Source organism: Eupeodes corollae, chromosome 1 (genome assembly GCF_945859685.1).
Source record: "Eupeodes corollae chromosome 1, idEupCoro1.1, whole genome shotgun sequence".
NCBI classification, from domain to species: Eukaryota; Metazoa; Arthropoda; class Insecta; order Diptera; family Syrphidae; genus Eupeodes; species Eupeodes corollae.
In genome coordinates this window covers 267,328,787-267,343,282 of record NC_079147.1, presented here as the reverse complement: position 1 = coordinate 267,343,282, position 14,496 = coordinate 267,328,787, and the positions used below count along the sequence as shown (strand labels likewise).

The following is a 14,496-nucleotide window of genomic DNA, read 5'->3' as shown; positions in this document are numbered from 1 at the left end:
TTAAGATTTGTATTCCAAACTGGACCATATCAAGTTTGGAATATTTAATGAACATATTTTTTGTTTTCTTTACTTTGTGGAAAAGAAAAACACAGAATACAAGTTACAAGTTTTTCTTGTGCTTCCCTTATTAAAATCCAAACGCAGTTCAAATTTGCTTCATTTTCGAACAAGAATGAACTTTTTAATTGTTAGAAAGTGAAAACACGTAACATACGAATTCGAATAACTTTTGCACGAATGTGAAAACAAGGCTGATTACGTTTTTTTTATAAAGAAGGTGTTTTTAAATAACCAGACGTAATTGAAAAATTATGAGGTGAGATTCAAATTCAGGACAACAAAATGCTTTATAAAAGTATTTCCATAGGTTACAGAATCCGATGAGTAGACTGCGGCAACTCAATTGGTGGATTCTGTAATCAGCTTAATTGCTTGGTTTGTGTTGCAAAACAAAAAGTATATTGAAATAGAATTTCATCTTAGTTTCGATGAAAACTTCTCTAGTGAGTGTTTTAGTTATATTTTATTTGTTATATAAGAATTGGGCGCTATTTAAAACTACAAATATGTATTTAAATTCCTTTGTAAATATGATGTATGAACTTTAAAATAGGCCCGTTTTGCATTCATAAGAAACGAACATCTCTAATTTACTATAAGAATGCTGCCAAACTAATTCTCAAAAGTCACCCTCTTGTCAGTTGTCACTTTGAGAATTTCTGATAAAAATACCTATTTTTCCCTCACACGAGTTTTCTTCTTTTGAAAATCAATAGGGATTCTCTTATTTTCTAAAATAACCTTTACGAAAATTTAAATAAATTCAAGACAGAAAACACAAACAAACTTTAGCAAATATGTTTCGTATGCCACCTCAAGTTGACCCTGCTGAAGAACAAAAACGCGTCCGTGATAACGTTCGCACTAATTTTCTAATATTTGGTGTTCTCTGCGCTGCTATTCGAGTTGGTATGTACCTCCCTATTATCCTTTAATTATTATATATAATAAAAGCACTTCTTATTAATGTAATTTATATGTAATTTACAGCTCCATTTTTACTGGACAAAGTTCGTACCGCATAGCACGACATATTCACCATTCCGTTTATGAGTGGCTTTAAATTTTTAGTTTCTAATATTCGAAAATAAAATACATGTTAGGCTATTTAATTGCTATTCACTTTGAGTTTATTTGAATGGACTTAAATTGAATAGTTAAATCATTTTATACTACTGTTGCTGAATGAAGGAAGTTTAAATAAAATGTCTAAATTTCAGTTACACAGGTAATAATTGTGGTGTTTTTAATGTGTCGTCAAATAAGTTTGATTTGCGCCAAATAGGGGAACAGAAATAAGCTCTTTTATAGGTTATAAGAAAACAACCCATATTATAGGTAAGTTTACTTATATTTTCCTGATAAAAATTAAGGAGACACTTGTCAAAGTAAAACATTGTTTCTTTTAATACTTAAAAATTCAAATATATTTACCAAAAAAAATTATTACAATTACAAAAGAGAAGAAAACAAAGGAATCTAATTAAGCTTAAAAAATTGCTTTGAGGTCTTGCCAATGGGCATTCGTCCTTTAGCACGTAATCTACGAACAGCTTCTCTCAGATATTTCGGCTGCAAAGCTCCACAATCACCAGCACTTTCCATAACATCTAATGCCTCTTCGACAATCTCTCCAACGAATACTTTCGCTATTCCTGCCATAGCTATGACGACATTCTGTGATACTGAGCACCCAGTGATAGTTTGCATTAGACGTTTTACAGCCGCTTTGGGAAAAGCCGCTCGACGATACATTTCATATCTATCGAGTTGATCTTCGGTGAAATTCGAGACAAGGACTTGCATTTTTTCACGTTCTTCTTCTTCGAGTTCTTTCTTTGATTTGGCCAATTTTTTATTATCATCACTTGTTCGGTCAGCTTCGTTGTTGCTTGATGTTTGTCGTTTAAGTGAATAGATTTCAGTCATTGTGTTATCATTGTCCGAGCCAAAGAAATTCAAATCGACAAATTCTTCACTGGAGGATCTTTTGAGTTTCTTTTGGAACTCAGCGGTAGGAAAATCGTCATCCATGTTTATTTTGTTTTATTCAAATAACATGCAAAATGTTAAGTTTTATAAACAAAAACACGACTGGAGTTGAAAAATAAGAAGTCGTTTTCGTTTGTGGATTCTGTTTCCTATTGGCGAATGTCATAAATGACATTTGTCATTCTGACATATAATTTTCGATATCGAATCGATAGATGGAAGGTAAGCAGAAGATCTCATCGAATTTTGAAATATTTCATTCCACATCATACGACTGCGCTCACATTGGACTGGTTTTAGGCGCCTCTTTTTATAATTTTAAAAATTGTATTGAGTTCCAAATTTCTTATTGCAATTTTAAAGTGCCTGCCTCATTTCCTTGTCTCTGATTAAATAACAAGTTGTTTCGAGATACAATTATGAAAACCTCAAAATGAGCTGCCTAAGAATAATCCAATGCGGGAGTATGATGCTTGATTTACATGTATCTGCATGTGATTTCTGTAAAGAGAAGAGTTGTACGTATAAAATTAATGATTGTGAGATACAGATAAAACACTACAATGCAGGATATTTTCACTCCTGCATAATTGGAAATTGCTATAATGCAAAAGTCAAGATCATAGTGAAGACAAACATGTTATTATGTTTTTATTTGAATATGCAAATTCGAAAAGGACACATCTCTGAAAATTTAATTTTTTTAGGAATTGAAGAAAAATAGGTAATTTTTTAAACTAGTGCATACATTTTATTCTTGAATTGAATTAATACCAGAGATGTACTGTTTTCGATCTTAATGGGTTTGAACAAGCATTTATGTCACATTGGTATAAAAAAAACCTATTTGACAAAATATCCGACATGTGCACTCATCGAAAATGCATATTCATTTGTCTCATTATACTTTCTGAACACTCAAAAAGTAATAGTATTTTATAGGAAGTAAAAAGAGTCTCTCCTAATTTCAGCTAAATATTTGTGAAAAAACTTGAATAAGAAGATAATTTAAACAGTTAAAAACTTTTTGTTAGATTTCATAAAACAAAACATTACTTACGAAAACTTAAGGAAACACCTGGTTCTTTTTATTTCGAACTACTTTTTCAATAAGCAAAAATGTCAAGATGGTTCAAAAAACATGTTTTCATTTTGAACAGCCGGTTATTTGGGCTACAGCTGTCATATTTTAACATTTAAGAAGTTAAAATGGCGTTATTACTAAAAATGGACGTATACGCTTCAGCAAAACAATAAAATTGCTTAATTTCATTACGAAAGTGGTAAACATTTTGCAATCACAAGAAATTATAAATTTTGCCGTTCTCCACGTTTGAAGATTTTAAGTGTAAGCGCAGCTTTCATTCGCCATTTTTTATAATTTGTGGAACTTAGATAAATGAGTAAAAACATCTACACGTCTATTTAATCTCTGGCTAAAACTTGATTAGAATTGCAGGCAGGAAATTAGTGCACTCATCTTTATTCTGTGAAAATATTTTTATTTTATTGTTCACAAATTTGTAATTTAATTGGAAAAAATACATCACAATGGCTGCTGTAGAAGTGGAACTCTCGAAGGTATCTTCATTTCTTAACTATTATCTAATACCTCTTTGTTTTCTTTTTGTGCGTTAAAACATCGTGAAAGTTTTCTAACTAGAATTATTTGTTTGTTTCCAAAAAAGGGCGTTGCATCCTTATTTCATTGCACTTGTGACTAATAGTGGGGCGACTTTCCATTACCGCAGCACGAATTTCCTTCTGATTTTTTTTTTACAGTTAGGTAGGGGTCTCAATAGAACATGTTTTAAATATTAGGGCGAGGAAACAACTTTAAGTCATAAAAAAAAATATTTTCTTTTTCGGACTTAACCCTACTTTTTTGTATTGCATTTTTTGAGCCTAAAACAAGTTTTTTTTAATTGATAGCACGGCGTACTAAGAGCTACGTATGTAAGGGGGGGCATGCTGCCCCCCTGCAACCCCCCTGCTTGGGGTCACTATAGGATTTGGGGTGGGTGCGAGTTTGGGTATATGCAAAGTACTTTTCCATTTGAGCACTAAAATAAAAGAAATTACCAAGAAAAAAAAACAAGTATGGCAACACTGAACAAAAAACAGGGAAGAAATGTCAAAATCAACCATTTTTGAGTGTTTTGTATGGAAAAAAGTGAACTTTAAAAATTAATTAAAAATTGAAATAAATGTTTCCTCGCTCTAAAATTGCTATAGTTATTATTTATTTGCACATATCTATCGAATAAAAAAAACCGCGAGTCGAAATTCGTGCTGCGGTAATGGAAAGTTGAGCCCTAATAGTATCCATTTAACATAAATAAATACATACTTCCAAATAAGTGAAATCAATCAATAATAATGTTTGAATATGATTTTTGTTAATTTTAAAGTATTTAAATCATAGAAAATCAAGTGAAAATTGTAATCAATTTGAACCATGTACATTGGACAGCCCATTATGTTGTAGGTACATGGACATAGGTATGTAGGTTGCTATACCTTCCTCACTGTAATTTTGCTTTCTGGGTTGTTGAATACGTGATTGGGGTCGCTTTTGCTTCATTATCGTTATTCTTTGAAGTTGACAACCAAACAATTTTATATTCATTTACTTTTTTATTTGTGTCTGCAATATGTAAGCTTTGGATAAAATTGTTCTAAAAGGGAAGGTAAATTGCCACTTCCGCTATTAGGTATTTTACTCATTTGACATCATCTGTAAGAGAATTTATGCAAATCTTGTTTTTTGTATCATTTCTCGGAAAATGGACGGTTGAAACTCGATGTAACATTGTCCTGTATCGCGGCTTTGGTTCCATTGAATCAGTACCATTCCAATGAACTCTTGAATATGTGCCTAGGTATACAAAAAATACCGTAAAACCGTAGAGGTTCGATTTTCAATCTCAAGGCTAATTTCTAGAGAACCCATGCTGTCCAACGCAAAGAGAAGGCAATGCCGAACAATTGCATATTAGGCAATGATTCGTAACACCCCTTCAAAATGCTTCTAAAGAGCTGTTTCATGTCAATAACATTTTTATTATAAACCGGCTTCCCCAATCGTGTGATATCAATAAAATAGAAAACATTTACAATAAGCATTTTTAAGGTGCAGTGTAGAAAGCAAGTTTATGAAAATATATCCTATTAGGAGATGTCAGTTCGTAGTGGGTTGTTTGAAGCGACAATGTGAAGCTATAATGGATCGTCCCCAAAAAGTGTAAAAAGTTAAGGATTGTTAAATTTCCAATAAAAGGAGACTTGATGCAACTGGAGAGCCGAAAAAATGGCAGTGAAGATTATTCTAGTTTGTATAAGAGAACACTTGAAAGCAACACTACACTGCACACGCAGTGCATCGAATTCCTAATCTTTTTAAGATTTCTATTATAAAATGTCATCTTACATGAAGATAAGATTTTAGAAGAGTTTGAAGTCTGCTTCGGAACCTCTCAGTCATTCTATCTGATAAACATACTGGGCAACAACCAGTATAGAATTTGTAAGACCTAAGAGTGATTGTCTCTTCTGAAGGAACCGAACAAGATATCTTCAGCCGCCACGGCAAATCAAAGGCTACTTTCGGGATGTTGTCCAATGTTTAGCTGAATAGCTCTCGAATCAGTACTGTTATATGGATGCAGAATCGAGAAAATAACAGCAACGATTACTCAGAAACTGCAAACATTCATTTATATGTGTCTTAAGAATATCTTATGGGTTTTCCAATCAACTCAAGAAGCCAGACAAATCGGTAGACCGAGAAGCACATGGAGAAGAACAGTTAAGTAGAAATCGTCGAGATTGGGAAGACCTGGAGATAGTTAAAACCCATCCCCCTGAAACCACACACGCGTAGGAGTACTTGAGGCACACTCATGGACTTTGTAGGTCTACTTTTTAGACAAATGAGTAAATAACCATATAAAGGGTGTTTTTTTTTAGACGTGTTGTTTTCAATATGGCAATACTTTTCCAAGAGTTAGTCTTTTTCACTGCTGACACTTGATTCATGCTCAGGTAGGTTCGCCATTTCATAATAAATAGACTTACTCTTAGACAATGTTTGCAGTTACGAGAAATTTATCATCATCCACATAACCGTCCAGCAGAGTCGGTAATTCAAGTAGCCATTATATATTTTTGTTATGTTTGCGGAAAACTTACAATCAAAAAATAAAGACGAAATTTTACTAATCTTTTGTTGGAGTGCTGTGATAATTGTTTTGATTTTTCTGTCGCCCATCAAGACAAATCCTTGGCCCCTCATTTTCGTTGCATAACTTACTTACTTACTTAAGGTGGCGCTACAGTCGTGGCGAACCTGGGCCTCAAACAACATGCGCCTCCAGCGATCTCGGTCTCTAGCTAGCTGTCTCCAGTTTTTGTCTTCACCCACCAGCGTGCGCCACCTGTCGCGGTCTTCCTCTACTGCGCAGTCCCTCGGGATTGGATTCGAAGACCTTCCGGGCTGGAACGTTGATGTCCATTCGCTCTGCATGACCTAGCCATCTAAGCCGTGGACTTTAATTATGTTTACTAGGTCAGTGTCGCTGTACAGCCCGTACAGTTCGTCTTTAAATCTTTTCCTCCGTTCTCCATCTATGCATACGGGACCAAAAATCACACAAAGAATTTTTCTCTCGAAGCATCCTAAGACGCTCTCATCTTTCTTTGACAGGGTCCAGGCCTCAGCGCCATAAATGAGAGCCGCAATGATGAGTGTCTTTTAGATGATGATTTTAGATGCTCGAGACAGGAGTTTACTTCCCAATTGCCTTCTAAATCCAAAGAAGCAGAGATTTGCAAGAGTTATTCTTCGTTTGATTTCAGCGCTGGTGTAGTTGTCTGTGGTTATAGCGGTGCTTAGGTAGACAAAGTCCTTAACTACCTGAAGGTTATAGCTGTTCATGGTGACGTTTTGTGCAAGACGTCGTCGTTCAGTGTCCTTTTTTGATGACAGCATATTCGCTTTCGTCGCAATGCTCAAAAATGCTCCACTGACATCAGGCTTTGATCTTCTAATTATGTCAATATCATTGCGTATCCGAGTAATTGGATGGACCTTTAGAAGATTGTGCCTCTAGTGTTGACGGTTGAGTTTTGCACAATTCTTTCCAGAACGATGTTGAAGAAGTCGCATGACAGTGCATCGCCTTGTCTAAAACCTTTTTTGACATCAAATGCATCGGTAAGATCTTTTCCGACCTTGATAGAGCAGCGTGCATTCTCCATCGTCATTCACAAACGGATAAGTTTGACAGGGATGCCAAAACTAGACATTGCTCGGTAGAGCTCTTCAACATAGATACTATCATTCGCTGCTTTAAAATCGATAAAGAGATGGTGGGTAACGATTTGAAGCTCCATATTTTTTTCCAAGATCATATTTGTTGCATAACGTGTGTGAAAAAATTAACTGACTGAAAGAAAGGCACACAATCTTTGCCGTTTGCTGTACCCATTATATGAACTGAACAGCGAAATCACGTTTCAAATTGCTATTTTTGTCTCACTGACATAAAATTTTAATTTAATTTACAAGAAAAAATCACAGTTGTTTACCCTAACATATCTTCGGCTATAAGACCTCATTGTGAAAAATTGTCAGAAGTAATACCAGTTGCAAACTACGTCTATTGAGAACCACAATTCACAACCGTCCACTTCAGGACAATCTTTTGACGAGGATGATCACTTTGAGTTTGAAGGAGTTAAAAACGAGCCACATTTGATAACTCAAGGAGACCTAAATGATTTTCTTCGGGATTTAAATTTTTCAAAAAAGAGAACGAGATTTTCTACACCATAATAACGTATTTTTGTCGTAATGAGGATTTGGTAGTTTGCAATAACATAAATCAGATTCAGCCTTATCACAGGCCCCGTCGTACTAGATTCCTAGTACCAACCCCAAAAAAATTATCATTGCTCCCGTCGTACTAAAAAAACTTGGTTCGAAATTCGGAGTTTGGGGAAAGTGGTAATACTAGCCTTAAATGAATAGGAAGTTTGGCAGTTTTTTCTACGAGCAGTTATTTTGAGTTAAATTAAAAAAATAAAATGTATAAATGAGAATCATATAAGTTTTACTATTGTTTTAATGTGAAAGTGCTTACCTATATTTTTTATTTTTTGAAAGACAAATAAAGTTATCACAAATAAACTTCAGTTTCAAAGGCTTTATGAAATGCTTTAAGAAAAACCTGAATTTGCCCAAGGATTTTCAATAATCCCTAAGGAGGAAGTGAATTCCTTTTGGGAAGCAGTAAAAACAGAGTTAAATAGCCTAGGCCCACCTTATAAGGACACCTCTCAAAATCTTTACCAACGCCGTATTCTTATCCTCCTTCCGCAATGAATCTCAAAACGGCTGCCAATCTACTGATTGGTGTGATTGAACTCGAAAACACCCAAGCGTCGAGTTCTTGATCCAGGATCTACAATATATATATAAACGCTGCCTTATTCATTTTTTTTTAAATCTGCAAATCAATTTTCTTTGTAAGCAATGGAATGTTTAAAATATGTTACCAACAAAAAGTATCCCTTATTTATAAATTTTGTGCAGCATTTTTAGTGTTCGTTGTCTTCTTTTTTTCATTTATTGCAAAGATTGCAACGGCAATATTATCCATTTTTAAAGACAAAAACAAATAGAACTTAATCTAAAGATGAAAAACGAGCTTTTATTTATTTTCTTATTTTGACGTAAATCAGCTGATTTTGACACTCCGTAATTAGTATTTCCGTGCGGCAATGCTTTTTTAATTTCGTTCGGGTCTTATGATGTAAATGTATTCGTATTCGTAGCGTAATAAAATTTTCAGGGACTCGCTACGAGGGACTCTGTGATAGGGGTGATTATGAAAATGTTAGACATAACTTTTGATCTTTCTCAGTTGCGATTCGATTTGAAGAAAAATTTAGCGATTTGGAAAAATCTACATGGAATGCTTTTAAAAATGGGTTTAAAATTAGACATAGACTTAGACGAAGTAATGATTGCCATATCTAAGCTGAAGTCTAATAAAGCCGCACGAGCGGATGGCTTGAACGCCTGACACTTTAAAGTAGCTGGAGATAAGTTGGTAAGTAGCATGCACCAACTTTTCTGTAAGATATGGTCGAAAGAAAGCATGCCCAATGAATAGAACCACAGTATTGTTTGCCCGATCCTGAAAAAAGGAAAGATTCAGTCTACTTAACATCGCCTACCGTAATATGTGAACGTCTAAAGCCTATCGTCAACAACCTGATAGGACCCTTATCAGTGTGGTTTTAGACCAGGAAAGTCCACAGTCGATCAAATATTCATATTACGGCAGATCCTGGAAAAAACCCAAGAACAGCAAATCGACACCCACTATCTTTTCATCGATTTCAAGGCCGCATATGATAGCATCTACAGGGACGAGCAGTATAGAGCCATGTCTAGTTTTGGCATCCCTGCCAAACTCGTCCGTTTGTGCAGGATGACCATGGAGGATTCACGGTGCTCCATAAAGGTTGAAAACAATTTAACAGAACCTTTCGGTGTCAAAAAAGGTTTTAGGCAAAGTGATACGCTGTCATGTGAATTTTTTAACATCGTGCTTAAAAGAATAGTGCAGAGCTCACACTTCAACACCAGAGGCACTATCTTTCAAAGGTATATCCAATTACAAGCATATGCTGATGACATTGACATAATCGGAAGACTCAGCGTGATGTAAATGGGCATTTGTGAGTATTGAGGCAGAGGCGGTAAAAATGGGTTTAACGGTTAATGAGGGCAAAACAAAGTACAAAGTCAAGAAAGGACATACAACACCAACGTCTTCGTCAAAACGTCACCATCGACAGACGTAACTTTGAGGTAGTCAAGGACTTCGTTTACCTAGGCTCCGCTGTAAACGCAGAAAACAACACCAGCGCTGAGATCAAACGCAGAATAACTCTTGCTAACCGCTGTTTCTTTGGAATAAGAAGGCAATTGAGTGGTGAAGTCCTGTATCGAGGGACCAAAGTGTCGCTATATAAGACCTTTATCATCTCCGTCCTGCTATACGGTGCAGAAGATTGGACTATGACAAAAGCGGATGAAAGCAACTTGAGTCGTATCGAGTGAAAAGTTCTTCGTGTGATCTACGGTCCCGTATGCATCGAACGGGAGTGTAGGAGAAGATGGAACGACGAGCTGTACGGGTTGTACAGCGACGTAGACTTAGCAGAGGGGTAAAAGTCCAACGACTAAGATGTCTGGGTCACGAAGAGCGCATGGAAATTAATGCTCCGGTCCGAAAAGTCTTCGAATCTACACCCACAGGACAGCGCATTAGAGGAAGACCGCGGATCAGGTGGCGCGCACAAGTGTGACCTCACCCAACTTGGAGCGCGAAACTGGAGACATCTAGCTAGGGACCGAGCTAGATGGAGAAGTTTGTTTGGTGAGGCTCTAGTTCACACAGGACTGTACCGCCACCTCTAGTAAGTAAGTAAGAAAACATCAAAAAAAATTCGGTGATGCACGACAAAGTTAAAATTGTGTTGGCCAGTAAAAAATAATTATTTTCTGCAGACATTTTTTCTTTGTTTATCTTAACATGAATTTAAAAAATATTGCTTTAGCCAATTTTATACGTTTTTACAGCCCAAATCATAAAATTATTCGACCGATTCATTTTGATTCCTAGACAATTAAACCAGCATCGACCAAAATGACTTCGTTGTAAAAAATGTTTCATAAAAAGAATTCTTTTAACGCAAAGCAGCCTCAAAGTTCTTGATGAACGTAATTTGGGTTTTTCCGCATTTGTTCAACTTATTACACATCAGAAAAACTATTGATTGAAATTTACTTACACTCATTTGTATTTTATTGAAAAACGTACGCTCTCTCTCATCCAATAATAAAATTTAAGCTATACTAATGTTCATCCTTGAAATAATGTGTTGCAGTACCAATAAACTAGGTTAAGGAGTTTTTTTTTATCTTGAAGATGGTTATGAGAAGATTTTATATTTCTTGTCATCAGAGAATTGATTTAGTTGTATCGAATTCTTTGATGATTCTAGTTGCATGGCGCAAAGAGTTTATAATGTACTGACAAATAAAACACAACCCTCAATATAAATACAAAAATAAATTGAAATTTATTTTTCTTTTTAGTACGAACAACACTTACGAAACCTGAAGCAATCAGGACATGTGGGTTTTGACAGTCTTCCCGATCAGTTAGTTAATAAAAGTGTTCAAAATGGATTTGTTTTCAATATTATGTGCATCGGTAAGAAATTTATTCAAATAAATCTCGTCTCAAATTCCTTCTGACTCAAATGTTATGTATATTTTTCTGTGTTACAGGAGAAACTGGTCTCGGTAAATCGACCCTCATGGACACCCTATTCAATACTAGTTTCGAATCGACACCAAGTCCCCATACCTTGCCAAATGTGAAACTAAAGGCCCACACTTACGAACTGCAAGAGAGCAATGTCCGCTTGAAGTTAACCATATGCGACACCGTTGGCTACGGCGATCAAATCAACAAAGACGATTCATTCAAAGCTGTCGTCGATTACATCGATGCACAATTTGAAGCCTATCTACAGGAGGAGTTAAAAATCAAACGTTCGTTGTCTTCGTGTCACGATTCTCGTATTCATGTTTGTTTGTACTTTATTTGTCCCACCGGACATGGACTTAAATCCCTGGATTTGGTGTGTATGAAGAAGCTGGACACGAAGGTCAATATCATTCCGATTATTGCCAAAGCCGATACAATCTCCAAAGCGGAATTGCAACGATTCAAGGCAAAAATCATCCAAGAATTGAGCAACAATGGAGTTCAGATTTATCAATTTCCAACAGACGATGAGACAGTTGCCGAAACTAATACCGCAATGAATGCTCATGTACCATTTGCTGTTGTTGGTAGTACAGAGTTTGTACGAGTGGCAAATAAAATGATTCGTGCTCGTCAATACCCGTGGGGTACAGTTCAGGTTGAGAACGAAACACATTGTGATTTCGTTAAATTGCGTGAAATGCTGATCCGAACAAACATGGAAGATATGCGCGAGAAGACACACACTCGCCACTACGAACTCTATCGTCAGAAACGTCTCGAACAAATGGGATTCACTGATGTGGACAGTGATAATAAACCAGTGAGTTTCTCACAAATATTTCATTTGAACTGAAACTTGATGTGAATCTATTTATTTTGTAGGTTTCATTCCAACAAACATTCGAAACCAAACGTTCGCAGCATTTAGCAGAACTTCAAGCTAAGGAAGAGGAAGTCAGACAAATGTTTGTTCAACGTGTCAAGGAGAAGGAAGCCGAACTCAAAGAAAGCGAAAAAGAGGTGTGTTCTTTTTAACATTTTTGTTATATCCTTCAATCGAATTTTGTTTTATTATTATAGCTTCATGCTAAGTTTGATAAACTTAAGAAGGATCATGCTGACGAAAAACGAAAGCTCGAAGAATCAAGAAAAAAACTTGAAGAAGAATTTGTTGAATTTAATAGACGCAAAGCACAAATGGTTGCTTCTCATACATTGACATTGGGCAAAAGTAAGAAGAAGTAAATAACATAAAACGACAAAAACATTCTGCAAAATGCATTTTTAATGATCACTTAATTAGCAGATCGTTTTTTGGTTTTTCTGAATCTATTTCGATTTATAATTAACAGTATTTAGCATTCATATACAAACATACATAAATATAGTTTTGTCTTTCCGTCTTTGTTTTCGATAAAGATATTTGAGATAAATTTTATTCATTTTAAAATTTAATTCTTCTTTACTCTATACACAAAAATATGAATAAAAGAAAAAATCAAATAATGACAAATTATTGTTTAAGCTATAAATTGTATTTAACATAAAAGAAAAATGTTTTAGTTAAACATTATTATTATTAAAGTGTCTTTGTTCAAACTCGTTGCAACAAATCAAAAACATTGGTTTTTTATTCATGAAATTAACATTGAGTGGTGTGGTTTGTGGTTTCCGTTTTGGTAGCAAAGATAGGTTTTTGTGATTAGTGGTTTCATAAAAACAAACTAAGGATCTCATCATGATGGAATTAGTAATCGAATATTGGACTGTAAGTGAGTGTCTGGAAAATCTAAGATGTCGCTTAAAAGGGTACATTTTGACGTGCAAATACACCAACACTTTGGGCCTTAAACTTATCATGATTTCAAAATTATACTTCAACTCAAACTGATATCCCATTCCAAATAGACATTGGTGGAATGATAAATGTAGTTTCTCATTTAAGAAAGTTACAATGCTCACACTATGGTTCCGTGTGAAAAGATTCACCCTTCTTTGCATGAGAAAAAATATTGTACATTAGTTTTAATAAAGTGTTATGCGGGCTTATTTATGCTTAGGCAACCACTGGATATAACCCCAAACTTGAAATCATCACTGGATAAACAGAATTAAACAACAACAAAAGACAATTTAAAATCAAAACTGAAAGCTATCCCGAAATTAATCCTCATGTTTTTTTTGCTACGGGTCGTTGTCTTGTTTAAAGACCCATTAATTTCTTGTCTTGTAGGTAGGTAGTTACGTAGAGATGACAGTCACAAGCAGCTCTTGCTGCACGACTCAATTAGCGCTATAATCGCTTTCTGGTACCACTCGTTTGACCTATATAATGAAAAATAAAAATTTGAAAAGATAACATTATGACGGATTTATATTGAAACAATTTGGGATCATATAGCTATTTCGTGTCGTTCATAAAGGAAATCAGGTCTTTGATTTTCATCTCGGAACGTTCATCAAGATCTTTAAGGAATGCCTTTCCGAAACGTATCATTCTAGAACCGGCCAGGGCAATACATTTACAGAGAAAGTAAATGCAGCTACGGCAGTGAGTATTGTGAGGGATATCCATCTGTGACGCATGCTCTCCTATCTGCCAATCTCCGGCACATGTTACAGAGACCCTGGCTATGTCATGCCTGGGTGTACATAAAAGTTCAACAGAACGGTTTTTTTTTTAAAGATAGGCCATATCTTCCTGAATATGGCGGTCTTGTTCCACCTGCGGTTGGATTCTGTTAGAAAAAATGAGAAAATTGTACCCTTCACAGCTCCAAGAGAAATATTTATAATTTCCTTATAAGAGCTATGAAGTGCCGATCCTTACCGGACCAACTCATCACTTCGTTTATTTCTATCAATGCTACCATGACCTGGAACCCTAATAAGAGTGACACCGCCGCACAGTGGATCGGGTTGTATGGAAGAGCGGAAAAAATTCTGTTTAATCTGAACGGTTCAACAGATTCAAATAAAATTTTTCAAACATGCTAAGATTAGTCATATACACTTACTTACTTAAGGTGGCGCTACAGTCCTGTGTGAACTAGGGCCTCACCCAACAAACTTCTCCATCTAGCTC

The 14,496-nt window shown here is 35.4% G+C and overlaps 3 protein-coding genes across 3 annotated transcripts; 2 read left to right on the top strand and 1 right to left on the bottom strand.

The window, feature by feature from the left end:
- The first annotated feature begins 698 nt into the window (after positions 1-698).
- On the top strand, positions 699-1,181 carry LOC129943257 (uncharacterized). The gene is made up of 2 exons (XM_056052566.1): positions 699-972; positions 1,054-1,181. The coding sequence occupies exons 1-2, from the start codon at positions 861-863 to the stop codon at positions 1,086-1,088; spliced, it is 147 nt and encodes a 48-aa protein (XP_055908541.1). The 5' UTR covers positions 699-860; the 3' UTR covers positions 1,089-1,181.
- A 281-nt stretch (positions 1,182-1,462) lies between these two features.
- LOC129943254 (transcription initiation factor TFIID subunit 11) lies at positions 1,463-2,172 on the bottom strand. Its single transcript, XM_056052563.1, has one exon. It carries the CDS (start codon positions 2,095-2,097, stop codon positions 1,543-1,545), a length of 555 nt encoding a protein of 184 aa, XP_055908538.1. The 5' UTR covers positions 2,098-2,172; the 3' UTR covers positions 1,463-1,542.
- Positions 2,173-3,477: 1,305 nt separating this feature from the next.
- On the top strand, positions 3,478-12,676 carry LOC129943249 (septin-2). Its single transcript, XM_056052556.1, has 5 exons — positions 3,478-3,636; positions 11,231-11,348; positions 11,426-12,231; positions 12,294-12,431; positions 12,492-12,676. Exons 1-5 carry the CDS (start codon positions 3,607-3,609, stop codon positions 12,654-12,656), a joined length of 1,257 nt encoding a protein of 418 aa, XP_055908531.1. The 5' UTR covers positions 3,478-3,606; the 3' UTR covers positions 12,657-12,676.
- Positions 12,677-14,496: the final 1,820 nt, after the last annotated feature.